The sequence below is a fragment of the Lates calcarifer genome, linkage group LG5, assembly GCF_001640805.2.
Source record: "Lates calcarifer isolate ASB-BC8 linkage group LG5, TLL_Latcal_v3, whole genome shotgun sequence".
NCBI classification, from domain to species: domain Eukaryota; kingdom Metazoa; phylum Chordata; class Actinopteri; family Centropomidae; genus Lates; species Lates calcarifer.
The window spans coordinates 12,285,026-12,300,728 of record NC_066837.1 but is presented as its reverse complement, the minus strand read 5'-3'; the positions used below and the strand labels follow the sequence as shown (position 1 = coordinate 12,300,728).

At 38.4% G+C, this 15,703-nt stretch overlaps 1 protein-coding gene across 1 annotated transcript in view; it reads left to right on the top strand.

The window, feature by feature from the left end:
- The window catches only part of gstcd (glutathione S-transferase, C-terminal domain containing), a 48,706-nt gene that overhangs the window by 7,642 nt on the left and 25,361 nt on the right, over positions 1-15,703 (top strand). Inside the window, 1 exon segment of the mRNA XM_051070590.1 lies at positions 645-738. Within this exon segment, the coding sequence (XP_050926547.1) occupies positions 645-738 (94 nt within the window).

Here is a 15,703-nt window from a genome sequence, read left to right as displayed (position 1 = left end):
TGGTGTAGTAGTGAAGTTTCAACCAAAAGAGAGAGAAAGTTATTGTCAAATGTCACTATACCTTCGAAATTAAGAATAATGTGAGTGATATTTTGCCTGCATGATACACCTCATCATGTTCATTAGTAGCTGTGCAGAACCTGTTATCAGTAGTAATTAGGATGACCATTCATGTGAAGGAAAACATGCAACTTTCCAGAAAGATTTTTCCTAAAGAGACTTCATAAAATGTATTTGTTTTGACAGTAATGACTCTACACCATCTCCCTGCCTTTATAGGCTGTCTCAAAGCAGCTATTTATTGTTCTAACCCTCTTATCATTAAAGAGAGAGACAGAAAAGGAAAAGGGCTTTACGCTGTCTGCCTCAATTTTCACTTTCCTCAGTATTTCTTTAAAATGTATTGGATGTGCAGGAGTATGTACTGGACTGGTGAAACATTTGTTCTCTCTTGAGAGAGTAATAAGTGCACTAGCAGGTATAGTCTCAGATCAGTGTGAGCAAGGTAACAAAGGGCTTGTTCAAGAGCAGCTCTCTTTAAATCGCTTCATTACAGCCATTTGGACCACAGAACCTCAAGGCTGTAGAGGGGTTTCTATGGTAACCTGTGTATTTGTGTGTGTGCTTGTGTGTTCCTCCCTCAGGAAAATGGCATAGAGGCAGTCTTCGCTCCTCATCCTTGCCCTGCCTGGACCCTCCCATGGGACAGCTTACCAGGAGCTATCAACCCTGCTGAAGGTAAAGTCAAATCTCTGCCTTGTAGCTCCCCCCATTTTGCTTCCTCCATTTTCTTTTTGCTGCTGATAGCTCTTGCCCTTTTGCTCTTTTCTGTGCTGTACTTTTTTTGTTGTTGTTTTTAGATTTTTTTTTTTTGCTTTGTCCAAATATACCTCTTTCTGTCTGCATCAAAACCACCTCCTCTCATCATTTTTACCTCCCCCCATCTCTTTATCTGTGTGCCTCTGCATCACTCCCTGCTCCTTCTGTCTTTCACCTTATTACTTGGACAAAGTCAAAACAAATGTTATTGATACTGTATATGGAGCAAGGAGTGAGGAATGTGCATAAATATTTGCATGAAACCGTACAGTGCTGCTGTGGCCTGGTGATTTTCACTGGCACCTTGTCACCTCCCCAAAAGAAAATATTAACCACTGACACATTGCAAAGCTTTCTGCTCAGCCTCAGCTGGGTGTGTTTCCCCATGAGGCCACCCCTAATGAATTTTAAAGTGCTTATCTCGATGAGTTATCCTCCTTATGCTGTGGGGTGAGAGTGTGAAATATGTCTGTGACAGAAACAGACTCAGCACAACAGAAACACACAAAACCCCACACACACAGAAGGCACAAACAACTAATGTGCAACGTTGAACTTGTGCACATGCCTTAGTGGATGCTGATTGTATTGAGAGCAGTATCTAATAGGCAGTGGAAAGGTTGTTGATTGCTGCCCCAGGTGGCACAGGCGGAGCTGAGAGAAGAAATATCTGCTGCTTTGTCTCCCTTTTCTCTTGCCCACATTGTTTTCTTCTTTTTAGTGAGATGTCTGTGGCGGTAGTGATGCTAAATGGTGTGTATGCAAATGTTTGAGCAGCTCCAATATATCAGTGTTATTGCTCTAAGAAAATGGAAGAGGTTGATAAAGACACATATATACATAATATGAATATTTAGATATTTCCTTTTCTCTTCATCATTTTTCTATGCATCCATTTCCTGCATCCTTTCATTTTCACTTATGTGGAAAATTGTGACAGTAGAAGTTCATTCTCATGGCTTATTTCCTCCATTTATCAAAGAGCATGGGCAAATGAAACAGGAGAGATACTTAATCATTAAAATATATATGGAGCCGCAAGTTCAGCTTCCTCCTTCTTCCAGCTCATGTGTTTGTGCAGACCTTGCTTCTACTTCATTACAGTATCATCATGCTAGTGAACTATAACTTTGACTCTTAACAAGAAAGGAAAAAGCTACAGTTGCTTCACACGAATTTATAAAAATACACCACCACCAACAAAACAGTTTTAGAGAAAAGTCTGACCTGAGTGGAACAGTTTGTGGTCCGTCGCTCACTTATATCGCTTCGGGACTTCATCATGTAAAATGCTGCTGATTCTTATCAGACTTAATATCACTATGTAAGTTAAACTGTCACTTTAATGTAACTGTCAGTTTATTACTTACATCAGGGCTACATACAGTGCAGTTAGCAACATTAGGACAGTAGCACATTTTTTATTATTTCCTAAGTCTATGTTGTCTGGGACTGTGGATTTAAGGAAAACTGTGACTTTCAATTTCTGACTCTCATTCAGTTTTAATTTGAGGGCATTTACATCTAGAGCAGATGGACAGTGTAGGAGTTGTAGCCTTTTTAATACATAGTCCCCCAGTTTTTGGGAACAGAAAGTAATTAGTTAAAGTTAACATGAACTTCAGTAAAGTCATCAGATTTAACATTTGTTGCAAGTCCTTTGCAGTCAGTGAAGTCTATGACCCATTGCATCCATCCTCGATTTTTGCTTGTTTTGTTCACTGTTCACATCATCAGTTGGACTGAGGTGACCAATCAGTCAAAAAAATTACTTAGTTACCTTGTCTGTACATTTGGGATCATTGTCCCGATGCTTTGTCTGAAAACTGATGGGCTTTGTATGAAAAAAGCTGCAAGTCTTAACTCTGTTTACACAGTATGGATGAGAACACAAAAATAGTGGTAGTGGTCTGACATTCACTGTTTTATTTCAAGTACAGTACAATATTTCTAGAGCTGGATTAAAGCCAAAGCAGTGAATAACATCTCACTATCCTACTTTTTTTACAGCACTGTACTGGTAGTAATTTTTGACAGGCATTTGTAACCTATTACTGTACTTCCTCGGTACAACCTCATCATCCATTTCTATCCCAGAATCCCCTACTGACATCCTAACAGAAGTACCCTTGATGATGTGGGCAGAGTGTCTATTCTGAGAGCGAGAATCGAGCAGAGAGACAAAATTTTAGCTGTCCCACTTTTGTCGGCACTCTGCATGATAAACGGCGCTGTTGATATCTCCTTCTGCAGTGTTTGGTTGGTAGGTAGGTAGTCCCTGCGTTTCAGGACTGTGTAATTAAAGAGGAGCAGAGACGAAAAGGCAGCCAATTTGTCCTGAACCCCAGTGCGTGGGTTTTCCTATCTATCTGCTCCTACAGTATACACAAATGGCAACACACACGCCTACACGTACAGTGCTACAGGGAAAATTGCAGCATTTTCCCCTTACGTATGCACAAATATTTCCATACCTGCAAAACTAATATAACACACACATCTTTGAAAGCTGTCTTATTTATGTGCATTGGCTTATTCATTATCATGTAAGTGCATTAACAGTTCAGCCTGCATGTACCTGGATAGTTTTGGCTCTGTAGCCCAGAGGATTAGATTTAAAATGAAACAGTGATTTAGGAGGTTAAAGTGCTGATGTTCAGCTTTAATTTGAGTGTTTACATCCTCATTCAATGAACTGTGAACAAATTTGAGCCTTTTTTTTTTATCCAAACCCCCAAAGGGTAAAAAAAGGATTACACTTTGAACATCCACTATGGATGTGAACTGAATGTGTTCTTAAAGCTGAAAGTCAGCACTTTAATAATAAGGGATATATCACATATCATGTCTTGATACTTCCTGGCTGCACCTATATTTCTATCTGACTTACAGTACATGTCCACTTCTTTAAAGCAGATGTAAGATGAATGCACATTCATGCTCCTCCTTTGTTATGCCTCTGTGACCGACCATTATATTTTTAATTTGTCCCTCTGTCACCTTCTCGTAAACACGATACCTCAGTAACACCTTAAGGGAATTTCTTCAAATTTGACACAAATGTTCACTTGGACTCAAGGTTAAACTGATTAGAATCTGGTTGGTCTAAGGTCAAAGGTCAAGGTCACTGTGACCTCATGAAACATGTTTTTGTCCATAACTCAAGAATGCCAATTATTCCAAATGTAAAATAGGATAAACTGACAAAGTGGTGACATTTTTTGTCCAAATGGTCAAAGGTCAGGACGTTATTCAAACCTATAACTCAGGAACAGAAGGGAAGATTGTGACGATATTTTCTGCAACTTGACTGGTTGATGGAGGCATACAGCTGCGAGGCTGTAATTCTAGTTTTATATATTGCTCCAGTCTCTTGAACCAGCTAATTTGCATTCAATTGTAACAAATCCTACATGCAGATGCTCAGGTATGCACAGTCTACAGAGGAACAAAGGGACCTCTGTGAATGTGAGGTTTTTTGTCCCCCCAGTGTAGAGGGCTGCTTCGCTAAATGCGGTGTGGGCTGTCTGCAGACAGGTAAACAGCAATGTGAATACAGAGGCCATTGTATAGAGCAGCCAATGTCTCGTCTCCAGCACCTCACCTAATAGAGGAAGGAGGGTAGGTGGTGAATAAAGCAGGCTAGAATGATGGAGTGTGTGACGGTGGAAGATTGAGATAGGGGTGAGACCGCATGAGAAGAGACGGGGGTTATCAGGAGAAAACAAGGCAGGGGAAGAGGGGGGAACGAGACAATGAGGCATAAAAAGGGGGGGAGGGCTGGTGAGGAAACTGCATAGTTGTCATGCTTGAGACATGGTGCTATTAGGTCCTCCAGGCTTGTTTTGGTACAAGAAAATGTGATGAGTTTCCATGTCTTTGTCTTAGGTTACAAGAGTATGACAGAAGTTGAACTGCTGGAGTGAAAACTGGCTCCATTTGTCTCTGTCTTCCTGCTTCCACTGCAGCAGAGATGTGATTGAGATTTCACAAACTCCACACTTGTCTGGTGTGATTTTTTTTGGTGATGATTTTGTAGAAACTATGAAGCCAAGGAAAGGCTGAACAGCTTACATTAGCCTGTGGTTATTTGTAGAAATGTATCATAGTTGTCATCCCAGTTATGATTCATTATCCCAACATGAAATCCACATTTGTACATCTTTTGTTAGTGGTAATTGGACTTGTTGTAGTGGCAGCCTCAACCTTCAATACCTCTTGAAAAGCCAGTCAAGTAGAATATTTAGACTCTGTTCAAATATTCATTATTCACCTTGTTTCCACTCACAATAACTCACAATTTTAAAGAAAGGCAGAGCTCCAGTCATCTTGGTTTGATGGTTTATTAACTCAAAATCTATATTCTCCATATCCAGTGAAGGTTTGTTTCTATCCAAAAGGTAAATCCCTCTGAGCATCTCTCAAAAAGAAACATTTGGAAATATCCAATATGATTTTTTGTATGCTATACATTGTATGTCACATGGTCAAAAACATTTTTCATTCCAATCATAAAGGTGCTATATGTAAGTTTTCTGCAATCGCTACACAGCCAACATTAGTATTAGCTGTTTACTTATGAAGACCCTCAGCCAATGTTGCATTACAAGGCAAGAGGTTTCCTCCTGGCGAGTAAAGGAATGAAGTTTGATGCTGAACTTGCAATTATTCTTTTAGACTGGTAAGTTAACAGCTGTTATTGCTAATGTTAGCTATGTAGTGATAGCATATAGCACCTAAACTTAGCTTGGTGTCTTCATATGCTTGCAGTAACTAATTTTTGTCTGTTAGCATGAAGCTGAACAAACTTTTAGTCTTCACAAACTTCTGAATGAAATATTAGTAGCAAACATTGTGTTTCTGCTGTTGCTGTGGCTAAGAACTTAGTGCATAGTGGCTCTTTTTTTTTGCTGAAAACAGCTGTGTGCTGCTGTGGCCCAAAATGTTGTTGACTAGGGTGATGACAGTGACTCAAAGCAGTAAAGCTGAGGGCTGTAAAACCAAAGTAAATGAGCTGAAAGATGCTAAAGAATTCGCAGCAGGGCTGTGGGGAACTGCAGTCAGGGAATCATTTCTTGTGAGTTCATCATTACAAGGCACCTCTTAGTTATGTGATCTGTTGTTGATATGTACGTATTAATTAAAGCTGCTTTAAGAACATAGTGATCTTTTCTGCTTTACTAGGAAAAGTTAGTTCTCAAATTGACTGCACATGGGCAGTAACCTTGACAAAACATATTTATCAAAGTCTTAATACACACAATTTCAGCTCTTATTATTGTTGTCATGTAACACCAAGCTCTCTGTGATAAATTGTGCATGTGGTCAACTTACTGTATATCATCATATTGCTCAGCCTGCCTGCCCTGAGAGTTGATGGTGGCTTTTATGAGGTTGATCATTGCAGTAATGGCTTTTCAGCAGTATGACAGCCATGCAGTGTTAAGTGATTTCACAGCATCCTGACGCAGCATTAAACACAGTTGCAGTACAATGTTTGCAGCTGAGCTGAAACTTCCTACTTCTTCACAGACATCTTCCTCCTCCTCATCATCATCTTTGTAATTTAAATCCCAGTAGAAATGTTAACCATACCAGAAGTCATATCCCACGCTTCTCAGTGCTTTGCTTGTCTTTCCTACATTGCACATAGGTCTACAGAGTAGTTAAACATCTGTCATGCTCTGTTTCCGGATACCTCTCTGATGTTCACCAAATTAGACTGGGAATTGGAGGAGCTGTCTGTAAGATGCATCAGAGATGGAATTTCAATCAAGTAACAACTAGATATTTCATTACGTAGGTGGATATGTACTTTTTTCACATTTGTTTATAAAAGCTTCCGTATGACTTGGATTTAAAGATGTTAAGTGTGTTCTGATACAGAGCTGTTGTGTCTGTTTCATCCACTGTTAAATCAGCTGTCAGGCTGTTTTTAATGAGATGATTTCCCCTCAAACATGTCATTGAACTTAGATGAAGATAATTAGGTGGATTTGATTCAAGTCCAGATTCATGAATTTCCCTTTACATTTTCTTAATTTTCTTAGCGTAGACATTAGAGGAGAGTGGAGTAGCTATATTGACTAGGTGCCCTGAGGACACAATACAGTTTCTTTGAGCTGCATTTAACACTAGTGCATTGCTGTTAACTTTAAATAAAGGACTAGGGTGGTGATTCCATTTTCCCTCTTATTGAAAGTTGTGTTCTTCAGAATTCATTACTGTCTGGGCAACTAATTCATGTGGTGTTTTATCTGATTGTAATCTGTGTATGGTATTTATAGAAATAATACCCCCTGCAAATTACATTCATGGTAGTTTAAGCCTGTTTCAACCAGAGATTTAAATTTAGATTTAAAGATTAGATGTAGGGATCATGAGGATACTGATCCAAATGGAATATATGTGTTTCTCTACATTCAGGCAGGAGTTCCACTTTTACAAACTTCATATGACAGTCTAGTTAGATTTTAAAGCTGCTCTAATCAATATTTCTGTATCAAAATGGATCAAGTGATAATATGATCTGCAGTTCCCCTCAGCTCTGCGGAGAGCTATAGCTGATGATCATTGTGGAGCATTTAGCAGCTTAAGAGACAGATATTTCCCTAAGGAGCTGGTGGAGACCAAATTAGGGCTAAAAGCAGAGTGGATATTGGATTTAGATTTGCCAGGCGGCCAAAAATGTGACATAAGTGAATTCCAGTGTCAGTGCTGTGTTTACAGTTTGTTGTGGTGTTTAGAGTAGCAAAATAATTATCATTATTATTATAACTGATTAATTAACGCAGGTTTAAAGCAAAAACAAACAAGCAAATAAATGAGCTTATTTACCAAACCTGAACTTTAAAGATTCTACTTTTGATAATTTCTGTTGCATTCAAGTTAAATATTTTGTGTCTTTTGTTACCATTGGAAATCGAAAGAAACTGTGAGGTATTAAGACCAAATCCATCCTTTTGATTCACCTCCAGATTCATGTGTAGAGTAGAGGCCATGAACTTCCAGCAGCGAATGAAAGAATTAGATTAGATGTTATCTTTTGAATCCAAGGTTAACCCCTCTAAAGACAACAGTGGACTATAGTCATCAGTTAAAATAGATCCATGCTTGTCCTCCTACTGAGATAGAAGCAAATGTACTTAAGTAGCAAATATGTCCATCTACTCATCTAAGTGATGAAACATCCAGTCTCAGGAAAAAAAAAAGTGGTTGATTGAAATATTTTGATTTAACTGAATACAAATAGATTTTTCCTTTCTTACCTGTGTACTGCATGCAGCTGAACAAGAGTCTGTGTATATGGTTTTATGGTTGGTTTTTTCTTGTCCATTTATCAGGCTGAATGGAGCGCTGCTGAGAGACGCACAGCAGGCTTAGTCACAGATCTGTGAAACCACTGTCCTGCACATTACTACATCAGCTCAGTCCAGAGATAATGTTGACTGATTCTCTCTCCAATTGCATGTGTTTTTTTTTTTGCATTTGCTGTGAGCGCCAAAAAAGTAAGAAGGACAAAGTCGGGGCGCAGGGCAAGATGATTTTCCAAAAGTCTTTCTGCCTGTCAAATACTCGCCGAAACGTGATTGACATCTTTAGGCTTCTGTCAGATAAATGTCTGGGGAAATCTAGATGGAAGATCAGCAGGTTGATTTTTGCCTCACACACTTGCTATGCACACACAAATAAATTCTACTTGTGTTAATCCTTGAAGTCTGTGTCCAGTTTCCCAACACTAAATATAGCTTACTGATCTTGTCACCTTTCAAAAATTCAACTGCCCCATTCCAGATGCTTGTAATGAATGAAATATTCTACCTCAGAGTGTCTATAAAGTGTTTCATCAGGAAATCTAAGAGTTGCAAAAGAAGATTAGTAGGAATTGCAGTAATTCCTCAAGAGCAAGTTGGCGTGGCAACTCAACACACGTCACACACGAGACAGGACAGCAGATTTCTAGATTTCGAAAGCAAGTCTGAGAGTCTGCAGATATGCTAGTGGCTGTGTGAGGCGGTATGGGCAGAGTGGTGCTTTGTCCTGTATTCTGAGGTCATCCTGCTAACATACCTACTAACGACTTACATAGCGATGATTAGTAGGAATGATAACATGTTTAACATGTTCACCATTTTAGCTTAGCATGGTAGCATGCTAACATCTGCTAATTAGCACTGAATGCAAAGTACAGCTGAGGCTGATGGGAATATAATTAATTTTGCAGATTTGATCTCATGGTGATGCTCAGTGGATGTGACCAAAGTGATTACAGTTTATTTTGAGGATATAAATGATACCAGCTTTCACCACAATCCACACCATAGTCGTTAAGACATTAAACAAAAATCTCAGGGTGCTGGAGGAAAAGTTGGAGGATGACCAGAGCAGTTCATTCAATAGTTGTTGAGATATTTTAGTCAAAGTAGTAGACCAAATGACAGGCTGACCTCACCTTCTCTACAGCCATGGCTAAAATTAGCATGTGTAAAATGTGACGTCAGATTTTCCATTTGCCTTCAAGGAAAGGTGTGTGTTTATGAGTTTTATACTTGTGTGTAATTAAAGGAAAATTGCCTGTTATTAACACTAGAGATTAGAGAGTTTTGAAGAGCACATGTTAACATAAAAAACACAAAGATGTGATTTAAAAATATTGTTGTTGAGTGTTGGTGAGGATATCTGTTTGTACTATGCGCCAGCATTAGGTTAACACCTCATTCCCTTGGGCTTACAGCTCCAAACAGCAGGCTGTGACTCCCAAATCACTCCTCTCATTCTCAATTAATTGAACTCATTAGAGCCTTTAAATTGGAGATTTAAAGATACGCAGCAAACATGGGACCAAGCACAACGGGCAACCAGCTTTGTTACTCCCAATTAGAGGGATAATTGGCACTTTATTTCTACAATTCAAGTTCAAACACATCTAGACTCCCTGGAGGGTTACCACAGAGTTTCACCATTTGCAGTGATGTTTGAGTTCTGCCCATTTAAATGCAGAGCCACTGGCTGCCTTCATGATGAGCTTCTTGCAAATGTCATATCATGAATATTCATTTGTCTCCTTAGTTTTGTTTTGTTCAATAATCTCTGGTGAGGCATTGCAGTGTGGGTACGAAGCGAGGACACAATTTGCCTTACCCTCCACCAGCTTTCACTGGGTTTCGGATTACATAGTGTTTCTTACAACGTTTCACTAGTCTCATAATTAATTACTTATTAGTGCTTTCAGCCGTGAGCAGAATGTTAAATCTTCTCTCTTTATGCCTTTCCTTTGGAGTTTGTCTATTAAAATCTTGTATGTTTGGAATTTGGAGATGACATTTGAGGGCTGCAGCAGATTTAAAATAATGAATCTCCTGTTATCTTTTAGTTGTCAACACTCTAACACACTTTCATCCATTTTTCATCTCCATCATAGAGATACGACAAAAGTTTTTTGGTTTAGTCTGTTTTTTTCTGTTCAGTTCTCCTTCAGGAGACACAGGACAAAGCATCACTGATTAAAAATGAATTGAAGAAGGACTCATAACATTCGTAACATATTTCTGCAACAACACTTTATTGTCTCAGTCGAAGGTGTTCTGCAATGTTCAGAAGGTATGTGAGTATTTATGACCCTGATGTTACATAAGGTTTATTTTATCTGAAGTGTTTAACACGTTTATTATTATTTCACTCTTTGTCTTGTTAGTTGAATTACAACAAGAGATGATATAACACAGGAATTATTGCCGTGGTGTTTGCCTGCTGTTATGTGGTTTTCTTATATAATGGACTTACTCTGACTGGATGTAATGATACATTAAGAACAAAATGAACAGTTTTGACAAAATTTGACTCAAAAGATCAGTTGACTATTCCTTGTTTATCCTAATATATAAATTGTCCAGTGAAGAAAGAATTTTGTAACATTTTTTAAAAACATTTTTAAAAACTTTTTTCAGTCATAGCTTCCTAAAAACTTTGAGACAACTTTAATGGACTTGGACGTCTTCAGAAAAAATCTCAGTTGGCCACAAACTTCAAATGTTCACATTTTTCCTCCATCAGTTTAGTAAAAACTGACATTCAGTTGCATTATACAGTGTGAAGTGATATAAAGAGGCAGCATTAATTCCAAGAAAGTCAGCGGAAAGACGCATATGGAGATGAACAGATGCAGATTTGCACTTCCATCTCACCCTCTGTAAAGCAGAGGATGAAAATATATGAGAACTACATCCTGATTTGATGAATAATATGTTCCACAGTGTCTTGAACCAATTCAGTAACCCAAATTATCAACTCAAAGTTGAAAACAGTAATATGATACTTGATTTGGAAGGATTCTCAGGACATCTGTCAGTTTCATTTGCACATTTTATGGCTTGGCATGTTGTGTTCACAGACTCTTGTTAATTACAGGAGATAGATATTTCACAGAATGGGTCTGAGTAAAATGTAGTAGTGTTTGTTTTATTTCTGTTCTTATATTTCTCCAGTCCAGTTTTCTTTATTATCTCTCCTTCTGTCTGGTTTTCCGGCTACTTCTGTTTTAGTTTACCTCTTTATTTATATTGACTCTTTCTGTCTTTTTTCTCTCCTCCGTCTTTGCCTACATGCCTTGCATTGTCATTACATTTCTAACCTCTTAACCTTTTCACTTTCCTCCGCAACCTTGTGCCGTGAGCATTGCTTTGACATGAAGGGAGTATGTTAAAATTTATTTTCACACACTTCCGACAACAAATTCAAAGCATTTTGCCATTGTCAAAAGTAAGTGCATCACTTTTGTATTTGTTCTTCCCATCCCTGAACAAAGTGACCCGACTGGAGTCTCTAATTTTGTCGGCATGGGCTCAAAGAAAGGCTCAAGGCTTATTATTATATTCTGTATCTGGTGCCCACTGTAATAGATGAGGTGTCATATTTGGTTTCAGTGTGGTACTGTGAGACCTCCCCCAGTGCCCACATCTAATTTGGTTCAAAAGAAGGCTGTGTATGGACTCTGGCATGTGTGTCTCTGTTTCTGTCTGTCTGTGTGCTACGTCTTGTTGTTAGCAGAGTTTTCCCTCATGTTTTTTTACACCCACATGGTGTTGGCTTACACTGCTATAGGGGTGAGTTGTCATTTGTGTGTGGCTGTGAGTTAGTGTGTGTTTTGTCTGTTTCTGCGTGTGCAGTGCATTGAAGAATAAACATATATCACCTAAATTGCAGGGGCTTCCATTGCTCTACCTTTTCATACTCTATAATGGCTATAATGTGTTCACTTGTGTGTATGTGCCTGTTAAAATCTGGACAGTCATTCATATTCGCGGAGTTACCAGCACAAATTTGTCCTTTTGTCAAAATTTCATGTCATATAATTGAGTTATTTTGGCTTCTATTTTGTGATAAGTGGTGAGAGAGAGCCAAGATTCCAGCGACCTGCAAGAATTGGAGAGAAACAATAGCTTGTATGAAGTGTTTTTCTAGTATGCAGGTGGCTCAGTAAGACAGAATAATGATTCATCCAAATCCTGCTCTAATTATCCAAAGGGCACATGTAGTGTTTGTGGCCAATCTGCAATCCCTTGATTCTCGTCCCACTTTCTTAAATAAGAATATTTGTGCATTTCAAACGCATTTGCAACTATAATAGGGAAATAGATATACATTGAGACTAAACATATACTTTCCATCACAAAAATAAAATGCCTATTTCAGAATATATTAAAGGGATAATGATCTGCAGTCTGACAAGAAAGAGTGTTTGTGAAAACTTTCCCTTCAAACACCAGGAGTCTACTTCTGCAGTGACAAATAAGCTTAATGCACAGAGTTTAAAGGAGAATCCCTTTATTTCTCCCAGTAGAGGGGCCATGGCTTTGGCAACCCAACGTCTCATAAGAAAACCAGGGGGAGCTGGGACACCAGCTGGCTGGAGTCCAGCCAGCCTTTATTTATCCTTGACTTAGCACTGCAAGGCTAGAGCTGAAAGCCATGCTGGAAGATTTTACAAAGGTGGCAGGCCAGAAGACGTTGACACGGCCCTCCACAGATGCCAGCGTTGTGCCACTTACTCCCTGACTTTGACAGCTCCGGCAGAGTACAGAGAGCAGGGATGAAGGGGCAGAGTGTGCACTGAATAAAAACAAACTGTTTAGTTTGAAAAAGAAATTGTGGGGGAAGGTTTTCAGCAGACATAACAGGAAGAACAGCTGCATTTAAATATTCTGTTGACTTTGTTTACAGAAAATATTTATTCCATTCTTAGTGTTATTAAAAGTTTTTTACAGACAAAACCAGACCTACCACAGTGCAGGAGAAAAGTGCTAAATCAAGATCTGGATCTGCATCAAGTTGCACAAACTCATAGATCTCAACACCATAAATATGTCTGATTTTTTATATCCAGGTTTCAGATCCTCACAGAGAAATCTTGTAATCTTTAAAAATCTTAAAAAAAAATTTTTTTTAATTAAAATCTTATAAAAAATATTTTTAAAAAATGGAACTGCCCCTTTAACTGGATCTGGACAAAAATGTAATGGGTTCTTCTCTGGCTCATGCCTCATCCCTCTGCTAAGGTGCAAATCAGTTTGGTACTTTTTGTGTAATCCAACAGACAGGTGAAAAAAATTACCTCCTTGGCGGAGGTGATAAAACACTGATGATGCCTATTCTGTTCTATTCTATTCAGTCATGCAACCCAATAATCCTACATTAATAATTTACCATTTATGTTTTTTGAATTTAACTCAACAGAAGGCCTCTTCTTGGTGAATTTAACTGTAGATCTGACTTGACTTTTTCATTTGATGTCCATTCAAACCCACCAGGAAACCCACACCCCAACAATGTTCAGGGATACATCTGTAAAATGTCAATTGTTACTGACAAATCCCAATTAGAAGTTCCTTTTATCTAAAAGTTTTCAACTGTATGCCATTTACAATAAATATATTGCTTGGTATTTCAAAAATAATAAACAACATATCTCTCGCAGATGATGGTGTTAACGTGGTGTGTCTCACCTCTAGAATGTGCAGTATTTCTTTGACTTTTACTTTCCTCCACACATCATACTTTCCATATCCATGTTGTACCAAGGGACCTGTGTTACATGAATTTCATCATCTGCCCACATACGCAACTCTTAGTCCATCCATACGTAGCTTAAAAATGTCAACTTTACACATGGACTGTAAGCACCAACAACCACTGAACACATCATGTACACCTAGAGTATTAGAAACAAATACACATCCACAATGCACAGATCGTCCTTGGGCAACACAAAATGTAGCAAACACCCTGTGTGGTATAAACAGATCTATGTGTGTGTCACGTGTTGTGGAGGATATCTGGCAGAGTGTATCTGACAGCAATTTTGCAGAAGCAGTACAATATAATAAATATTTTAGTACAGGAAAATGAAGTTGGGGAACACTTACGGTAGCCTCAAAAACACATTACAGTATCTATATTCCGTGATTTCCTCTGTTCATGGTGCTTAGCTCAGGATGGGAATGAGTTTTTCCATCTTTTTTTTGTGTTCAGTGATGCATTTTACGACAGGGTCACATCAGGGAAAGTACTGTTTGAAGGACACGCTAAATTTAAAGTCATGTGCAACCAATCTTGTTGTGTTGTTTGTTAGTGTGGCAGTTCTGCTTTTGTTAAATCACAGGTTGATATTTTAAAGTGTAAAATCCATGTTGAGTCTATTGATTGAGCAAAATCTTGTGTTTTCCTTTCAGATATGGTTTACCGACGTGTCAGCTCGTGGGCAGCCTCAGGTCATTTGTTTCTTACCTGAACTGAGCTTAGCTGTCAATGTGTTGATCAGGATTAGTGCACTTCAGTCATTTGAATCCTGTCTGAACAACCACAGTATTTTTTTCTCCTCTGCCCATGGCAGACAAATTCACCAGCAGCATAGATCGATTCCAAACTCCCCAAGTTTTAAAGCAGAGGAGTGTAGATGTTGTTTTGCCACATCCACTTCAAACAGTGCAGTGAACAGCACTCAGGAGACAGACTGCAAGTCAGTCAAGTTAACCTGCACAGTGAATGGTAGCCAAAAGGAGCAAGATTGCTCTGTCTCTGTCTGCTAGGCATGTGCCAATATGAAAATGTCAAAGTGAAAATGTCACAGTGCAATCATTGTCCAAAATATACAGTATTTTCTTGATAAATGTTGCAATAAAATGGAAATATCTGAGATTTGCTGTTGAACTTGCTGCAGTGTTGCCTTTGGCTTTCTTTGGTAATCCTTTTAACAACATCTTCAAGAAAAAGTTTTCAGATGAAAGCATATATATTCCCAACACATTAACATTCTTCACAAAAAACTGCTCTTTGATGATGAAGAAAGTTCTGTTGCCATGATAAACGTGTATAGGTTTGGAAAGGTGTTGTGTTTGTCTGTGGTTATTTTGACAAGACAAATGAGGTGAAACACTATCAACAGACTGGAGAAGGTCTCTACAAATCAATATTAGACACTTTGGCATGTTTTACAATACATAACATAAAAATTCCTCAGAAGATATCTCGAAAGAACATCATCATTTCATACTTTTTATGGGAAAATATAACAAATTATGAGACTTGAGTTTGTTTGAAGAGCTGTCTCGGGTTCATAAGCTGTTACTGATTTCCAGAAGAATTTCTTTGGAAGAACGTCTCCATTCAGACCCAAGCAAACACTCATCCATTATGCCTTTATAATACCTCCATTATACCTATATTCTCAATTGGTGCCACTAATTGGAATAAATGAACATTGTCTCCTGTAATCAGTACCCTATTAAGTTATTCATTCCAAGAACCTAAAGTTTAAATATCAGTTCTCCTCTCTGAGATTATGTAGACTAATGGTACCTGCAAAACGAAGTGTTACCAGTTTTGGTTT